Source organism: Anopheles stephensi, chromosome 2 (genome assembly GCF_013141755.1).
Source record: "Anopheles stephensi strain Indian chromosome 2, UCI_ANSTEP_V1.0, whole genome shotgun sequence".
Classification (NCBI taxonomy): Eukaryota; Metazoa; Arthropoda; class Insecta; order Diptera; family Culicidae; genus Anopheles; species Anopheles stephensi.
In genome coordinates this window covers 88,813,004-88,830,883 of record NC_050202.1, presented here as the reverse complement: position 1 = coordinate 88,830,883, position 17,880 = coordinate 88,813,004, and the positions used below count along the sequence as shown (strand labels likewise).

At 47.1% G+C, this 17,880-nt stretch overlaps 2 protein-coding genes across 29 annotated transcripts in view; one reads left to right on the top strand and one right to left on the bottom strand.

The window, feature by feature from the left end:
- LOC118505168 (peripheral plasma membrane protein CASK) overlaps positions 1 to 17,880 on the bottom strand; it is a 207,945-nt gene that overhangs the window by 131,500 nt on the left and 58,565 nt on the right. The window lies entirely within an intron of this gene.
- Positions 1,936 to 8,105, top strand: LOC118505202 (alkaline phosphatase). The gene is made up of 8 exons (XM_036040683.1): positions 1,936 to 2,205; positions 2,433 to 2,767; positions 2,938 to 3,130; positions 4,338 to 4,510; positions 6,201 to 6,365; positions 6,770 to 6,941; positions 7,142 to 7,311; positions 7,493 to 8,105. The coding sequence occupies exons 1-8, from the start codon at positions 2,118 to 2,120 to the stop codon at positions 7,838 to 7,840; spliced, it is 1,644 nt and encodes a 547-aa protein (XP_035896576.1). The 5' UTR covers positions 1,936 to 2,117; the 3' UTR covers positions 7,841 to 8,105.

Sequence of the window (17,880 nt, the reverse complement as noted above, 5' to 3'; positions counted from 1 at the left end):
TTCAAAATCGCTTCGCAGATTACGCACCAGTTGATCAAAGCAGGCTCACTCGAATACCAGCGAAGCAGATAATAATCAATCAAACATACACTAAAAGCCTACTCGGTAACGGAGCGGTGACAGCAGAGCGGTAGCCATTTTTAGCGCCATGTAATCTGCTAATCGATCAGCGTAGCAAAATGGAAAGTATGTTGAAACATCCTCGCATTCGTCACATGCTCACAGTGCACAAACAGCGGATGCATCGCACCATTGCCATTTCAGGCGAACAGATCTTCTTATCAACGGCATACCGACAGACACTCGCGTCTAGTCATGTTATCGCGAGCACGGTTTTATTGCACGCACGCTACACGACGACACACCTTTCACGTGCTGCGCATGAGACACTCCAGCGTGACAGTCAAAAGTATGTTTGATTCCGTTACCGATTAGATGCAAAGGGTGAGACTGGTGATTATGTGGATCGCTGACATTGAGACCGAAACAGCAACGCGGGGTGGAAACAATTGGGCTCAATTATTGTGGGAACTTATCGCAACATACGACCAATTATAGATAAGAATACGATGAACTCTATGAAATAGTCTTCTGCTGCCAACGAACTACAGCACGTGTTGTTTTTATTCCCAGGGCAAGTCCTTTTCAATGCATCAATGGATTAGGAGATGATGTGTCATGTGAGGGCTTGCAATAAAAATAATTGATCAGCATGAGTGAACATTTATCCATTTGGAACGCCTAAATGTATGCAGTCATTATTTAAACACGGTTATTATTGTCCAGTGTAATGCGAAGTACTGACAAACATTTGGTGGAGTAAGTGGAGTTATTGCACAAAAATGCAATTAATATACTCATGAGCCAACATTCATTTTTCTAGTAGAACATTTAACGCCAAAAAAGAAAAGAGAAAACACTTTTTAATATTGTACTATACGCTGTACTATACACTCACTACCTTCCGACACGGCATGGAAATTGTGTCAAATATTTGCAAGATACTTACAACGCGTCCGCTGCGAAAGCTGCGTGATGTACGTTCTCCAAACGAATTTCCTACACCCGCCAGAAAACTACAAAGGCTTGCCGGGCTACACGCAAGCACAGTTGATGATGCAGCGATGCTGATATGGTATGGGCGACAAAAAAGGAAAAGAATTCCCACAAACCAGAAACCAGAACTATGCATACCGGGGCGTGTTAACCCAACGCCAGAACACCACCGACAAAGCTCCCGGTTGTGTGTACTATTCGTGATTCATGCTTGCACTACACAAGAGGGCAAAAAAACAGTGTAAAATAACGAGATCCATCACGCTGCTCGCGCACACATGTCGCTTGCAACGCTCGAGAACAAATTTAACTGTCACTGTCATGGTGGCGCGAGAGTGGTTCAATATTACCATCTTACACAGTGCAGCAGACTTGCCATTAAACACCTGTTCCTGCTAAAGCTTAGCACTACTTTAGCAGGTGTTTAAAATTGCTTCTTCGTGAGCATACACTATATTCAACTTTAACTCATCGTAAAATCAAATCAAAAATCCAATAATATGATTAGACCCAAACTGTGCATGAGCGAATATCCTGTCCTTGAAGTATATCAACTAAGCGTAGGTATTTTCTGTAGGAAGTCTCAGCACATCGGAATCGCCAAATAATACAACAACAGATTCCTTGTAACTGCAAAAACATAGCCTTGACTGGGACCACCAGTTGTCCGGTTTCATCCGGATAATAGCTCAGTGCAAGCTGCTGCCAGGAGCATGCTTGCTCCAGCTGTCCAGAGTGAGGCAAACAACTGCCCCGCGTTCGGAAATCCATTATCACATGGTATTGCCGAGCGGCCGCGTGTGGCTTATCGGAGTAAGAAAACGACTTGCCCGAACGCCATTATCACTACCGCAAGACGCTATATAAGACGCTTCTCGTTTCGTCCATCGTTGCAGTGTGCAGGTGTGTTTGCGCTTCCGCCGTCCATTCCAGCCGTGCATCGAGCATAGCATACGCGGCTCAGCCTAGCTGACCGTTCTGTCGTGGGCAAGACGATAGGTCAGTGAGTCAATCCGGCGGTTCGTGAGCAAACTCCGTCTGTGTGGTAATTATCGTTCAAGATGATGTACCAGCTGCTGTGCGTCTGTCTGGCTCTGTTCGGTGGCCTAGTTTCATCCTTACCAGTGCACCACCATCCGGCTGAGGAAGGTCAGTATTCAATGTGGAATTTGTTTGCAATTCACAGCCACGCCAGTGCCGCATACCCACCAAACAGCCATCACCAATAACCATTCAGTCGTGGACAGTCGTTCGAAATGGAGAGAGAAAAAATGAGTTGGCTTGTGGTTAACAATGTTTGTTGGTGATCGGTTTTTTTTTTCTTCCGTAACTCTTGCACTACAATTTGGTCGTTCGTTCTCGCTGGTTTCCCGCAGAGTACGATCCGATGCATCCACAGCGGTTCCTGTTCGAGGAGATGCTGCCAGCGGCAGACCAACGCACCAAGCGCTCGTCTCCAACGATGCCGAAACTACGCTTCGAACCACCAACTCCGACCGAACATCATGCCCAGTACTGGAACAATCTCGCGCAAGACATCCTCGACCGCCAGCTGCACAAGAACAAGCTCAACCGGAAGGTGGCCAAGAATGTAATCATGTTCCTCGGTGATGGACTCTCGATACCAACGCTCGCAGCTACGCGCGTCTACCTCGGCGACGAAAGTACCGAGCTGTCGTTCGAGCGGTTCCCGTACGTGGGACTCTCCAAGGTAGGCAATGGATATGCGTACGGCACCGAGAGCCTAACCTGTGCTTAAAACCTAGCTCAGTGACGGATTGATTGAATCAAATATTCATTCCCGGGTTTGGTTCGCTGTGTCGCGCTGCCAGTTCGTCGTGTAACGTGTCTGTCCTCTGTCCGTCCGTTTCTTCCCCCCAGACGTACTGTGCCAACGTGCAGGTTGCAGATTCGGCCTGCACTGCCACCGCCTACCTGGCCGGGGTGAAGGCTAACTACGGTACAATCGGGCTATCGGCGGCGGCTGCCCTCGGGGACTGTCAGGCACAGAACGATACCGCCAACCATGTACAGTCCATTGCGAAATGGGCCCAGGATGCTGGGCTGGCTACCGGTTCGTACAATTCCCCGTTCTACCGTACAACCTCCTTCCCATCCATCAACTGGCCGATCACCATCGAAACTCACAAGTCTTCGAATACCGCGGCTGTCCACACACATACACACACCCTACTGTACCCACCCGACCGTTTTGCTTGCTTCCGTTACTCAACCGCTTATCTTTTCCACCATACACCGACCGGTGTGCAGCGGATAGCGCACGTTGTCTAGCGCTCGAGCGAACCACGCGACGGAACTAGGGTTGGGTACGTGTGTACGGGTATGCCTAACGAAAACAATTGAAACCAACCATGCCCCGCTTCCTTGCCGCTATCTGCCTTTCTCCCTTCCCCACCACACTGTCATTCGTCAATCATTCGTCACATTGTGTCAACATACCCGGGGTTGGATGGTACGAAGCATTTTTCTTTACAGCTTTGTTGGTGGATGCCTTCCATCCCACTACCAACAGCTCCCTCCACCCTCTACTCCCTTGCAAGGATTCCACGAACGCTCTTGTTTGTGACATTCATCTTTCATAGCTTGGACGTTTTCGCAAAAGCTAGAACACAAACCTAACCTCAAACGGGCGCCCCATGGCGGCGAGGTTTGTTTGCTGGGCGGGCCCATCTGCACCCACACGTACCCGTTGCGCGGTACGGAGCGGCTGAACGTGCATTTCTGCCTGTAACAGACAGAAATGCAGCGACAGCACAAATGAGAACAACAGTGCGACAAAGATGCCTTGCAAAATCGATTGGGATAGGCAAACCCGGCCCAACTTCATCCTCCGGTCAAGCTGTTGAGTTTTGGTGAGGCTAGGGCAGTGGGGCCCGGTGTCGGTGCCATGTTCAGTATTACATCCCTTGCGATTTCGTAAATATTTTATGCAAATTTATTGACACACTTTCATCTTCTGCCAATACCCGTTTAACCTTACCCGGTTAACCCGGCTCGAGAAAGGGGTTTCAGACATACGTCAGAAGACTGTGCTCGTAACACCATCCGACCGGGCCGGGGTCCCTTCGAAGGTCCCTGACTCGGCGTGTAAACACCATCATCTGTCGGGCTAATAGAACAAACTGGAAACCCAAAACAACACCATTCAGCCAACGTGCGAGAGGAGTAGAAAAATGCCCCATTAATGATGCCCTAACTTCGATTGACCGAATTGCTTCGTTCGTCATCGTTTTCTATTGCTTGTTCTTTTGCTCTTGCAGGATTCGTGACGACCACCGAGGTAACGAATGCTTCGCCGGCCGGTATGTACGCCCATACGGCCAACCGAAACTGGGAGCATAATGGTGCTATCGAGAAGGACGGCTTTGATCCGGCCGTATGCCAAGATATAGCCACCCAGCTTATCCATGACCCGGTGGGCAAACATATGCGAGTGAGTAAACCAAAATTCACACACAGCCACGCACACACACACACTCACGTTGGTCAACTTATTTGAGTCATGGGAGTGTTCCTAGTTCTGGAAGCACTATCAAAAGTCATCCAACACGCTCTCAAGCCCTCTTGGTCCAACACATATCGCCCTCCCAAGTACAGCTTTTGCAAGATATTACCCATGGCAGTGCATCCCGAGGCATTACGTTTCACTTTTGCAACCCACTCCACCGGCACACCAGGAACATAGGGATGTTCCTGGTATTCATTTTGCTCCCTGATTGTACAAGATCTAGCCATCCAGTCGACATTCGACCGCAAATTCTACTCTACTGCGCGCCAACTACACACATTCAACCAACTTGAATCGAATTAGAAACGAACTGGTCAGAAAAGAATCTCAGCTACGGCCCTCGGTTCCACATCTCGACAGGGATCTGCCGCGCACTGTCACCGAGTGTAAGCGGCAGGGCTTCACTTTATCAACAGCGCTCGGGCTGTATGTGTATCCCCTTAAGCTTCGACTATCACCTACAATTCAGACTTAACCTCAAACTTTCCAATATGTGATAAGCGAAGGGAGGAGGAATAGTGGTCTTCACCGCTGCACCGCACACCCGAACAATAATCGAATTCTGTTCAAATCCCTAACGCAAATGTGCTTTCATACGCTAGCCGCGAACCTCCGCTGGGGTTGCATTTTATCTAACCGAGGCGAGATGCACTGTTCCGTTCGACGAGCGGACGAAAATCTACGATTTTCCCCTAATCCGCAAACAACTTCAATCTTCTCGCCCGCAACCCTCCCGGCTGGCAGCTCCCGGCTAGCTTCCCGCCGTGGCTAGCAATAAACTGTGAACGTAATTAGTGATTCTAGAGCGCAGATGATCATTTTTGTGACTTTGCTAATGCTGTTTGGTTAGAGCGCAAGTTAAAGGCAAGAGTTGGAATCAAGAGTTGAACATCCGAGCTTCTATTGTTGACAGTAGAATGCCTTGGGAGGTTGACTGGGATTTTGAGTGTTTTTCTTCCAATTCTTTTGCGCTTATGTGTCATACAGCCAACCGCAAACATAATTGAGATCGCACACATCAAAGCGCACGTCAACTTTAATTAAATGAAATCAATTGCCACTCCACACTGGTGATGCTCGGCTATTCAAAGAGACGCAGTATTGCTGACACCACTTGCTGCGGACACACAATCCATATTATTCTGGGAGTAAAATTAAATTCCTAAGTTTGTGCGATGCGTGCAGGAATCCATAGCATGTAATTTCATTAGTGAGAATGTAAATTTTACACGCAAATTTATCACCATTATCCTAAAGCAACAGAGTTAACCCAAACGTCGGGAATCAATGTTAATTAACATTAGACACTATCTTTTTTTTCCAATCATCATCCTTTACACAGCGGCTTTTCTTAGATCAATAAGCGTTTCTGAACGAGTCTCCATTTGTTTACATTCGGTGCCAGAGTTCCTGGCAGCACCTCCGACTCGCAAAACCTCGTCTTCGATCTCTTTGAAGCATAATTTCGCACACAACCCATTCATTAGTCACGAACACACTTGCATCAACATTCCACTTTAGAAAGAAAGCGATTCCCACACCCTTCTCGGCTGCGATAAGCGTTCGATGAAATGGGTGCATTACATATGGGTTCCCTTTTGTAACTCTCTGGCAGGTTATCATGGGAGGAGGCCGTCGGCAGTTCCTGCCAACCCACGAAACCGACATCGAAGGCATCCGGGGCAAGCGTACCGATGGGGAGGATTTAATTAAACACTGGCAACATCATCATTCCCATCACCGATCTGCATACGTGCAGAACCGTATCCAATTACTCGAGGTAATTAGGGGCAAAGGCAAAGAAGAACAGCAGCAGCAGCAACATCAGCAACGAAAAAAGCCCGCCCGCAAACGAAGCGAATATCCCACCTATCCCTACGGTTGATGAGTTACGTTGGGTTGGTTTGACAGGTTTGTGTCTGTCCTGTAGCGATACACAGCATAAAGCCGTGTCAACTTCAACCAATTACGATTTGTGGTAATCGTTTTGCGGGAATGAGATTTTTAACGTTCACTGCGCTCTGGACTCTGGCAGCATGTTGCTTCATCTATAAAATCCTTTTCGGGCCCAGTCCGAAAAACAACTAAGCTAGCTTGCTAGTATGAAGCAATTTAAAATTCATGACTAAAACAAAACCAAGAATAGCGCATAATTCGAAGCATCTTTTCGTCTCTTATATCCAGACTGACACGGAACGGGGCGAGCTGGACTATCTGCTCGGGCTGTTCGCCAGCAAGCATCTTCCCTATCATCTCGACGCGGACGAGCAGCAGATCCCCACGCTGACCGAGATGGTATCGAAGGCGATGGACATTCTCGAGCGCAACGACGATGGCTACTTTCTATTTGTGGAAGGTACGTGACACTGCAACAACTGGACCCTTTTTCGAACCGTTGCTCTCCATTATACGCTGGACGCTGAATGAAGCCAGCCCCAGCCCCGGTTCTTCACCCTACCCGCTTAACTATACTTCTTATTCTATCTTTTCCATGCACTTTGTTCGCGCCATCTCTGCCGGATTGTCCGTGAACAACAAAACTCGTTGCCACACTAGGCGGTCGGATTGATCATGGGCATCATTACACACAGCCGATAAGAGCCTTCGACGAGACGGTCGAGTTCGCCAAAGCTATCGAGATGGCACGCAGCCGCACGAGCCAGGATAATACCCTGATTGTCGTTACTGCGGATCACTCGCACACGATGACAATGAGCGGCTACTCGGTAAGTGGTGCAAGCAGCCCATGGGTAGAGGGAGTTCATGAGGGCCTGCGAATGCTATGCTCGTTCATTTTTCCTGACACCGCGTGCTGTACTCGTCCAGTTTGGAAATGATGCTCTAATCACGCTCTCGTGTCCTTCGTTTCTCATCCTTTCTCACAAACAAACTCACACACACATACAGAGTCGCAAAAATGACATACTCGGAGTTAATAATGGCCAGCGGGCGGACGACGATCTGCCGTACGCTACCATCAGCTACGCCAACGGACCGGGCTACGATCGGAACGTGCAACGCGAAGCCCGGCTAGATCTGAACCGGGTCGACATGCGGGACAAATCGTTCGCCTTTCCGAGCACCGTACCGCTCGGGCTGGAAACGCACGGTGGCGACGATGTGGCCGTTTTTGCCAGCGGTCCCTGGGCGCATCTGTTCAGCGGTACCTACGAGCAGCACTTTATTCCGCACGCGATGGCATATGCGGCCTGTATCGGCTCGGGGCGAACGGCCTGTACCACCGACCAATCGTAAACGGACATCTTTACCTGCAACAGCACGCTAGTAGTAGTAAATGAGCATTGTGGAGGGGAAAGAATTTCAGAATCTCACAACGTTAGCAATGCCGTCGCAAGCGGACGTTGCGGAACGCAAGCCCGTGCCCTGCTGTACAAGTATTCCTTTCGGCTTAATTGTCGACCAGTATTGAAGCTCCGGTGTAGCAGTTGATTGAGATGTCACAAGAAGGCTTACCGATCCGAGTAATAAATGCGTATCCATTAAAACGCTACCAAGGAAATGTGTTTGAAGTATGTGACATTGGAAAAATGCTTCAACGGGTAATTGCTTCTAAGAAATTTTTGCAGATGATTGACACAGGTACGTGTGATCATGTTGCAGTTAATCAATATCAATTATCAATAGACAGACTGCTAGTAATATTTTGCAAATGCTCAGAGCAATATCGATGAACGATAGCTTGTGATAAGCGCCTAAAAGTATGCTATTTCATTGCATCGAACAACACTTGTGCTGAATAGTTTTCACATATTTATACCCTTGGTGTGCACCGTTTCAGGAGCACAATCCACTGAAATTATATAATATATTATCTTTCCATTCTATTATTAAACGACCTACCCATTAAAAACAAACTTCAGTTCAAGTGGAGCCCAATGCAAGCAATTCCCATCATTCAAATCGCGTGCCAGCTTCCTGCAAGCTTGCTGCGATAAATCATACACTAATTAAACTGCTCTTTACCCACAATATGCTTCTAACTTACAATAGGGCACAACAACAAAACGGACTGCTGTACAACCACCCACGAGCAAATGAGTTCCACAATAAGCGTGCCCGAACAGCGAACAAACTATATTTCTATATTCGATTTCCGGTAGCTACCCGGTTCATTTTTCCTTTTCGTTTGCTGTAACCCAACAGGAACCGTCCCCGTGCGCTTATTACACCACTTTTGCACCGGCCAAACTCTCTTCGCCTTATCCTGGCGGCCTTATTTCCCATAAATCACATCCGCGCTACGCTAAGGAACGAAATCCCACACCGGAAACGACACTATCGGGAGAGCGTCAAGTAAAAAAGTGATCTTAGGGCTTTACCGATGTGGCGCCAGTACGCGCCGGAAACGATATAAAGGCAACACACCACCAATTCCGAGCGGTGAGCCCATTATGCTCGGAACCATATTAAAAGACTTTGCCGAATGGCGGCGGGCAGATTTTATGTAAGTGCTTCATTTTTCAATTGAAGCTTCGGCATCCCATGAAAACGCCCGTGCAGAAAATTGCATCCCCATCAGCCTCAACAAAAGTGCAGGCTTGGCTGCAAATCACGTTGCTGCGCTGCTTTTGTTTTTCCGTTATTATGTGTTGTTCGGTGTTTTTTTTTTCTTTGCTTTTTGTTTTACTGTAATAATAACTTTGAGTTGATCATTTTTTTATGAATTCTCCCCGTTCTGCACGTTCTCGCCACGCTCGACAGGGACCCACATCCATCAGGCCACATGCACTGTAAGGGCGACCGCTTCAACTGCACTTTTCTTCCACTTAGAAATCCTGCAAACTCTTTGAAGCTCGGGCACTATTAATTGCTATCGTAAAATAAGGAAACGGAGAAAAAAAAAACAAAGCATCCATCCCAAATACGGAGCAGCAGCGTTTTCCGAGCGGAAACGTTAACGAACTCGCTTCAGCAAATGCCCGTTCTGCGTTCTGAGTCCTCATCCTTCTGTAAGCAATCTCTCAAGCAACAACAGCTTTACCGATCAGCTCCGACGTACGCCTAGATTTATGCAACGGGAGGAAAAAAACGAATCCTTTGCGGTGAAACCTAGCAAACCCCTAAAAATAAGAAAAAGCTGAACGGAAGCGAAACTATTTCCATATTTTTACCCCTCCGCTGTTCTAATCCCTTCCTCCGGGCACGGTCGTACCAAAGCGCATGCAATTCTCGCGGGAATTATTACATTATGGCTCTCCGATGGAAAAGGCTCGGACCGGTGCTATTGCTTGTTTGCCCGTCGAGAATCCTGGTTCGCGCGCGCGACTACTGGTCCAAAAATGATTCGCTGCTAGCGCGGACGGATTCGCTGGCATCCTGGCGGAGTTTACCATCAGCAAACTTCCACTTCGGTACGCCCGACCAGTTTCCCCGGATGCACACCCACGCGGAATGGTCCAGCGTATTGCTGCGCCGGCCCTCGCTCCAACAGCTATAAGCCATTCGAAACTATTAATTTCACCGTGCCTGGAGCGCGCCGGACATTCTACTGGGTGACTGAACCCGCGAAGCACTCATTTTGGATTCATATAGCCGTAATATGAATCCTGCCGCAAACCAGCATGCGAACTCCCCCGTGCGCTGGACCCTCTGGTGGCAGAAACACTTTTAATCGAATCGCTGCCGAGTAAGCCTCCATAGAACGGCGTCTCGATACGCCACGTACTTAGTATGTATTACAGCGCGCCTCGGGAGTTGCAAATAATCAACGTTGCCGGCACACACCACCAGGCTGGCACTGCTTTGTCGCATATCAACCGCTCGGAAGCAAACCTTCCGATAGGGCACGGTGAAACCGGTCGGCTCACAGCAGTCGTTAATAGTTGCTGAGGCGGCGGTGGTGGTGGCGTGGCACACGGTGGACAAAAGGGAAAGCAACAATAAATCCAACTGGCTGTGCACTTTATTTGGCAACGAGTGAAAGAATGGACCTCACTTTGGGTGCAATTTTTCTCTCTACGGATGATGGAGATTGTTGAATGAGTCACGGGAGACTTAGGAAATACGTCTATGCCCGGCTGTGGCGGGCAGTGATAAACATTATTCTTGGATAAAGTATCGCCAAAGCCGATAGGCTTATGTCGGAGCGATGGCATTTTTTCTAGTACATGCTCACACAATCCGTTACTACCGAGCTTATCTGCAACAAAACTACAATGAGCGATATTGATGGCAAGTACTGGGAAAACAATGAAGATCGTTTTTACAATCATGAATCTTACCGAATAGACTGATTCTTAAGGTTTTTGATTCGATACTGATGTATCCTAGGATTCTTCGATGATCCTATTTACTTGAATTTTATAGAAGAAGTTAATATCATCTCATGTCTTATCAATGACCTGCTATTGCCGCTTTCAGTACTGCAACAGCTGGTCACTTCTGGAAGGCTGGCACTATTTTTGAAGAATGCCTTGTGGATGTGTTATTCAAGATTAATTTTATCCCTTGAGCATTCATAGTAACATACTGCATTGCCATCTGTGGTGCGTCCATTCCTTTAATACATCCGCTACTCAAACACTCAACATGTGTCAACTACAGAACCTTGCGTTAGATATTCAGATATTCAACCTTTCACTTCCCCTACAAAAGTAGCAGTGCTGCATTGTATTCTAAAACAATACACACCGATTTACATGTAACGCCGATGCCATGAAAATAAAATGAGTACATCGTACAGCGTACACCGCGTCAATTCTTCAACCGACCGGAATAGACTGCACGCACATACCATAGCTATCGGGTAAAACTATTTCAAAGCACAATATGAACACGAAAATTGAATACAACTGCACCGTCAGTTTATCTACACCATGGTTACCGATGGGCGGAAATAATGCAACCCAGGCCACCGCTGCCACTCGTCCCAAAACCATCGTCGCACGCGCTCGCGCTGCCCCACCGCCAAGGGTGCCAGCATTTCAATGAAATTCAAACAAAACACATACTCACAGCGGGAAAGCGAAAAATATTAATATTCACTCCCATCAAAACTCGCCCGGACCCGGGCGGCCATACACTGGTGATTGCAGCAAAAGGCATGGCACGATGCACCCAGCCCGCCCAGCGCCGGCATTATCTATTCCATCTGTTGCCATTGCCGACGGGGGCTGAAATATTAGCCTCCATGTCGTGTAACGATGGCGAGACCTGACCCTTTCACATCACGCTCCTGCTCCACTCCAAACGATAGTATTTCTTTCTCTGGTGATTTTGGCGAGCAGCGGTTACAGTCCGTTCGTTGCTCTGGCTGGCTGAATGGCGACAGGTATCTCCGGGTAGCTTGATGAGCCAGGACAGGTCGATTTAATTCTTCGCTTGGTTAAAACAACGAACAAAAACAAAAAGGGAAAACGCGGGCAAAGAGAACATGCTCCTAAGGACGTCTTCTAGCAGAATGCTTTTCATTCTCATTTCAATGGGAAATCTGCCACGACCAATAGGTCGCTATCCATCGCCTGCAGCGAGTTCGAGTACAATAGACCAGTGGAGAAATGAATCCTTTCGTTTCTTGAATCCCATTTTTTTACCAGACCACACACACACATACTCTCGTCTGGCATTATTAAAGGTAGGAAAAGGACCGACCATACTCCACAACCAACCACAGCTCACTTTCGTATGCTGAGGAGGAAAACTTCTGGTACAACCGCAATATTAATTATGCCACTCGATTGTACCGAAGGGGACGAAAAGGATAGTCTACATTCAGGCGCCCTCACATACACCGTCTTCCTTTGCTGGGCGAAGAATTGTACCGACACATTTTTCAACCGATCAAAACCCTCGATCACCGTCATCGTCATAATTATGGCCATTAAGACCGCTCTCTCGGAAGGGCATTCAGAGCGTGGCTAGAAAAATTTTACACATTTTTTCGCTTCTCCCTCATTCAGAACTGTCATCTTGGACCAGCCCCCGACTCCGACAGCGACCAAGAAAAACCAGACGGTTCTGATTTCGCATTTTTTGCATTCTAAAATTATCGCTAATGGTGAGCCAATTACTTTGACCACACAGGGCGTCGTTCGCGAACCTCCCATCCAATCGTTGAACATGGGTCGACCAGCGACATGGACCATCTTTGAAGTTATTACCGTTTACTATTTCACTTCACGTGCCTTCGACGTCTTACATTAAAAATGTTTTCGACTCAACGAACAACAAAACAAAACATGCACAACACCATCCCCACCACGAGGAGCTGACTCTACTGTTACAAGCGTTAGTGTTCGTTGCGTCCTACAGCACTTTGCCGATTTCATCATCATCATGTTTTCCTTGATGACGCTCGCCTATTTCCGTTCCGAGCGCGCGAAAGCGCAACCGCGTGACAAATGGATACCATCTATCAGTGTATGAAAAATTGCATTACCATTCGACGATGCCGAGAGTGCTTGTCTGTGCCTTACACGGTCCCCTTCTCCCCGCAGTGTCACAGGGCAGCAAACGATTCTGCTGTACTTTACCGACCATTACGCCGGATCGTTTGTATACCCATTTTTGAACTTCAGTACGGCTTGAAACCTCATCTCAGGCCAACTCCCCAAACCAACAAAAAAAAAGGGTCGAATCGATAACCACCGAAAGCGATGAGAAAGTCGCCGCCATTCTTATGACACTTACCTATTGTTGTACGGCACACGGAAGCGACGAACAGCGGCCATGAAAAGAAAGGGAAAGAAAGAAACATTTATTAAACTCTGCTCGCATTCGTTATCCCTTACGCGGGTAAGGGCAAGGAAATATATGAGTACAATGTAAATAAAACAGTAGCAACAAGCAGGAGGTTCATTCGGTCTGCCTGTGAGGGTGTGTATGCATCGGGATGAAACCAATGCCATTTGAATGGAACGTACAAAGCTGATTTAAATCCTTCGGACGACAACCGTGCACAATGCGGCTGTGTACAAGGCACACAGTACTCACGAACTGCAGAAGAAGTATGTTCGTGTATCAATTTTAGGTACTCCGAGCGGCAAACCCCGTGAACGATTTCGCCACGCGTACTTGAGCAGAAGCTTACTCTGATGGCGCTGAGAACTAGAGATGGCGGTAGATAAATTGTCTTTCCATGCTCGCGCAACACTTCAAAGAAATCAATCCTGTTTTACCGCAAACACATTTATCCTGGCGCGTTGTGCCATGTTTATCCGTTAACAGGTTCTGCTTACACCGGGGAAAGGAAATCAAATGTCACGCATTTCGCAGGCTGACTTCAATTTGGAGATGATAAATCAGCAGATGGATAGCTCGTTTGAATCGCAACGGATGCCTGGCCATGCCTTCCGTGCGCGCTGTTTTCAATTTCCCTGTAACATTAACGACCCTTCCGAATATCTAACTTTGGAAGCTACTCTTCAACATTTTCCCACCGACTTCTGCCAACCATCAAGTTCCCCAACTCCGACCCCCATTCAACCATTCGCATCAACTACGGATCACGATTTCCTATCGCTTCCAATCCATTATCTCCTGAGCCATAATTCCACGCCACGCTTTCCAAAAAAAAAACACCCCTCGTCCAAAGAAAAATAACCGCCAAATCGAGCGCGATTCGATTCGTCCGCGCAACCAAAGCCACAAAAAAACCCGAGGCACACGGCAACGACTTGAACAAAACGAAGTGCGCCTCCCCGCCCTGAACAAGAACAAGCAATAGATTTATGATGTAAATTTTTCAAAACTTTTTTCTCTATCTCTTCTCCCAGCAACCCGGCTGGCCTTATTATGATTCCCGTTTCGCGCAACTTTCAACTTTTTCCCGAAACGCGTTTTTTCGGAGCGAGCTTTGTCACCGGCACACGCCACGTGAACCGAACCACCATCTTCTGCACCAGTGCACGAAAAGGTCGAAATGGACAAACTGTTAAAGCCTTGCGAAAGTTTTGCCACGACTCTAACGAGCCAGCAGTAAGCTGGTAGAGCGTTTTGCACGATAGAATGGCGCCGGCAGCAACAACAACACACACACCAAAAACAGTTTTTCACTAGAATTGCACAGAAAAGGCAAAGGAAAACAAGGAAACACAATCCCATCTAATGGAGAAGGGGTGGTGGCGGTGTGAAACTTTCCACCAAAGAAGTGAAAAAGAAGTGTGTTTACCGGGCTACACTACACTACGTCGATACAAATTACATGCGCTCGTACAATGACACTCTAAGGCTGCCTCCGCTTCGGGAAAGAGAAGTACAAAACAGGGAAGCACAAATTTTTGATGTGCACAAGACATGAATACGAAACCGATCGCCCCGAGGCCTGGACTATATTTTCCCATCGATCGATGTACTCCGGTGGTCGTCCGTACCGCATCGAGATCGTTTCAACCAATGAATGAAAAATTGCTTACATCAACACTGGGTCATTTGTAGTTAAAATTATGTTGTTACATTTAATTGCGAAAAATATCCCCTTCAATGGTCAGTGTTCACCCCACACTGATGCAGTGCGTTGAAAGCAAACCACACACTGGAACCAGCCATCCATTACACACTCTGGTAGGTAGGTAGTACCTTAACGAGTCGACGAATGGTACAACTTTGTTCCAAACATTAGCAATACATCGAATTGGAGTTTGGGTTTGAAATGTTTTACGACCACAGTAACGAGCGCTACAACTATCCATATTGATGTACTGGGTTCGAACACATTTTTCAGCCCCATGAATAGAAGCTTCAAGAGTGAAAGCATGCGAAGCACACACACACACACACACAAGAAAAAAATTGATTGAAAATCACTGAGCTCAATGGCACACACATTCGTACTTCCCAAATTCTATTCAATCGACGATGTATCTTCCACATTTCATTTTTTGAAAACTTTTCCCCTTCCACACTCAAGTCAATCAAAAACTGGCAAGATGTATACCGACCGTTCACATACGTACACGACGGGCATCAACGGGCTTTCCCTTATTTCCAACAGAACCGGGAGGCAAGAAGGCCATTTTATTTATGCAGCAATATACAAAATTGCAAAACTTTCAAGTCGTAATTTAATGCAAAGCATCTTCTCATCCGGCACGGCAACGGAAAGCCATTACATTCGTAACGATCCGCAAGCCATATAACATACGATTCAATCATTCAAAACGAGTGTCCAGGATGGTTCGGACCACTTCAAGACGCACAAACCCAGCAATTCGTGGTGTCGCGGCGCCCAAACACTATCCTCAAAGAGCACTACACCAAAAACTGTGCCCAACATGGTCCCCACACACATACACCACCAACGAATGTAATCGTCCTGTGTAAATGCAAAACAATCACCATCGCCCTTTTTGCGAGCAGGAAATCATTTTATCACTTCAGTCGGGCAAGCGGGGTTGTTTTTTTGCAAACTGCAGCACGTTCTCCTCTCCACAAGCCTTTGTGTCGTTCGCGTCCCGGGTCGAAACCGCACGAAGTAATAAAACACACTTCAACTCCACCCCTTTGTGTGGTGGCCTCGTGCTTTTTTGCGCATCCTTCAATAAGCATTTTATTACGCGGGCACTGAGTTTTCATTACTCGCATCGATAAACGATTATTACACCGAAACAGGCTACGGCCGGGCACGATTGATTGCTCAAAATATGATTTTTTGTATGGGTGTGCGTTCGTTTTGCATTTGCAACCACCACCGGCATTAAGGATGGGCTTTTCCTCCCCTTTTTTAATGATCCCAATCACCTTTAAAGCTGAACGATTCTCAACTCTCACCACGGAAACAGCTCCGAATAGTACGAGGCGCTTGCGGTGTATACTCTGCTCATAACCCTGTGCATAACGATCGTCCAGATAGATGGTGAGATTTACTAGAAAGCTAGAAAAGAATACAATAACGCTTATTCCAACCTATCCGAAAAACCCTCCGCGCTCAGTTTTAATCCGATGGGTAAATTAAACATTCATTCGCCTCGTGTGGATGTTTCACAGGGTTTCCAAAATTAAATCCGATTGCAACCGGAAAACTCGAGTGTGAAAATATGACTTTCTAAACTATTTCTATTAGATAAATCGGGGCTCGCACACACACACCCTTACACCGGCCACTGCTGCCTGTAGCAATAGCCACTGACCCTACGAACCGTCATTTCAATTTCCGTCCGCCCGGTTTCGGTTTGCCTCGCCCACCATGGTCGTTTTTTCTCCCTTGCGTCGTTCAAAACTCGTCCACCAGAGTTGGTACGTTGTGAATTAAATTAGAAATTCAGCCTCGAAAAAAAACACACACACACACACCCACTCACACGATCACTTCCTGTGTAGTTGACCAACTCCCACCGCCTTTGTTCCACAGCATTCATTCCAACCATCCTCACGTAACACTGCCTTCGCCCGGTGGAAATGGTTTTTGTGGCAGTTTGGAAATCGTTAAATTTAATTCGATAACATCATACTCCTGAACGCCAGCGAGTTTCTGTGTGCTCCCGATCCCGAACACTGCCCATTTCCCATTACAATCAGGGTGTCGCTTAATACTTTAATTTCTGTACCATTCCATTTAGCTTTATTTTTCTTCCTACGGGTTGATATGAAAGACGGCTGGTTGCGCGACAAGACCACCACCACCACTTATCACGAGGGGGCGGAGGGCTAAAGTAAGCCGTTCCTTTTTCGAATCCTTTTCTTGCCAGATGCCAATTAAAATCTTCACCGCTTCACCGGCCCACTGTCCCACCAACGGGACACCAGAAATTAAGCCCAGCTCAGAAAGTTGTGCGACTTGGTGAATTCAAAACAACATGCCAAAAGGCGCACCACCGTTTTGGGGGCGATATCATAAAAGAAATCAATACAAAAGGGGCGTTTGTTATCTGCTTTTCGGGGTTTACAAATATTCGGACGGCTTCAAAACCGGACAACGGAACGGAAGCGCCGGCCGGTGACGAAGAGTTAAAAAGCAAATGAATATTTATTTTTTCCTAACCACATCAATTTGAACTACATAATGAGGCCGTACCCGATGGAAGGTTCGCTTTTGGACGGGGCAGCTGTAAGTGGCGACTGCTTCGCCATCCATTTCGGTCGAACAAATAATTACGCACCAGCAAATGGCCACTTTAATCTCTAAATTGTCACATCAATCATCTGAGCTTGTTTGTTGGCGTTACGTTACAAAGCTCAAATATAAAATAATGACAATTATTCTCATTAAATCATGCTCTAAAAATGTATTGATCATCGGCTATAAACGCCGGAAAGTATGCAATAATTAAATAATAAAACTTCCAGGCGGGCTTTTGAGGGACCAACCATTGATGCCCGTGGATATCCATGCCAATTTC

Bases quoted from the DNA above. Each gene is read 5' to 3' on its own strand.
- LOC118505202 (XM_036040683.1), top strand. From the start codon at position 2,118: ATGATGTACCAGCTGCTGTGCGTCTGTCTGGCTCTGTTCGGTGGCCTA. The intron at 4,511-6,200 runs GTGAGTAAACCA...ACTCTCTGGCAG, and splicing joins CGGTGGGCAAACATATGCGA to GTTATCATGGGAGGAGGCCG. The intron at 6,366-6,769 runs GTAATTAGGGGC...TCTTATATCCAG, and splicing joins ACCGTATCCAATTACTCGAG to ACTGACACGGAACGGGGCGA.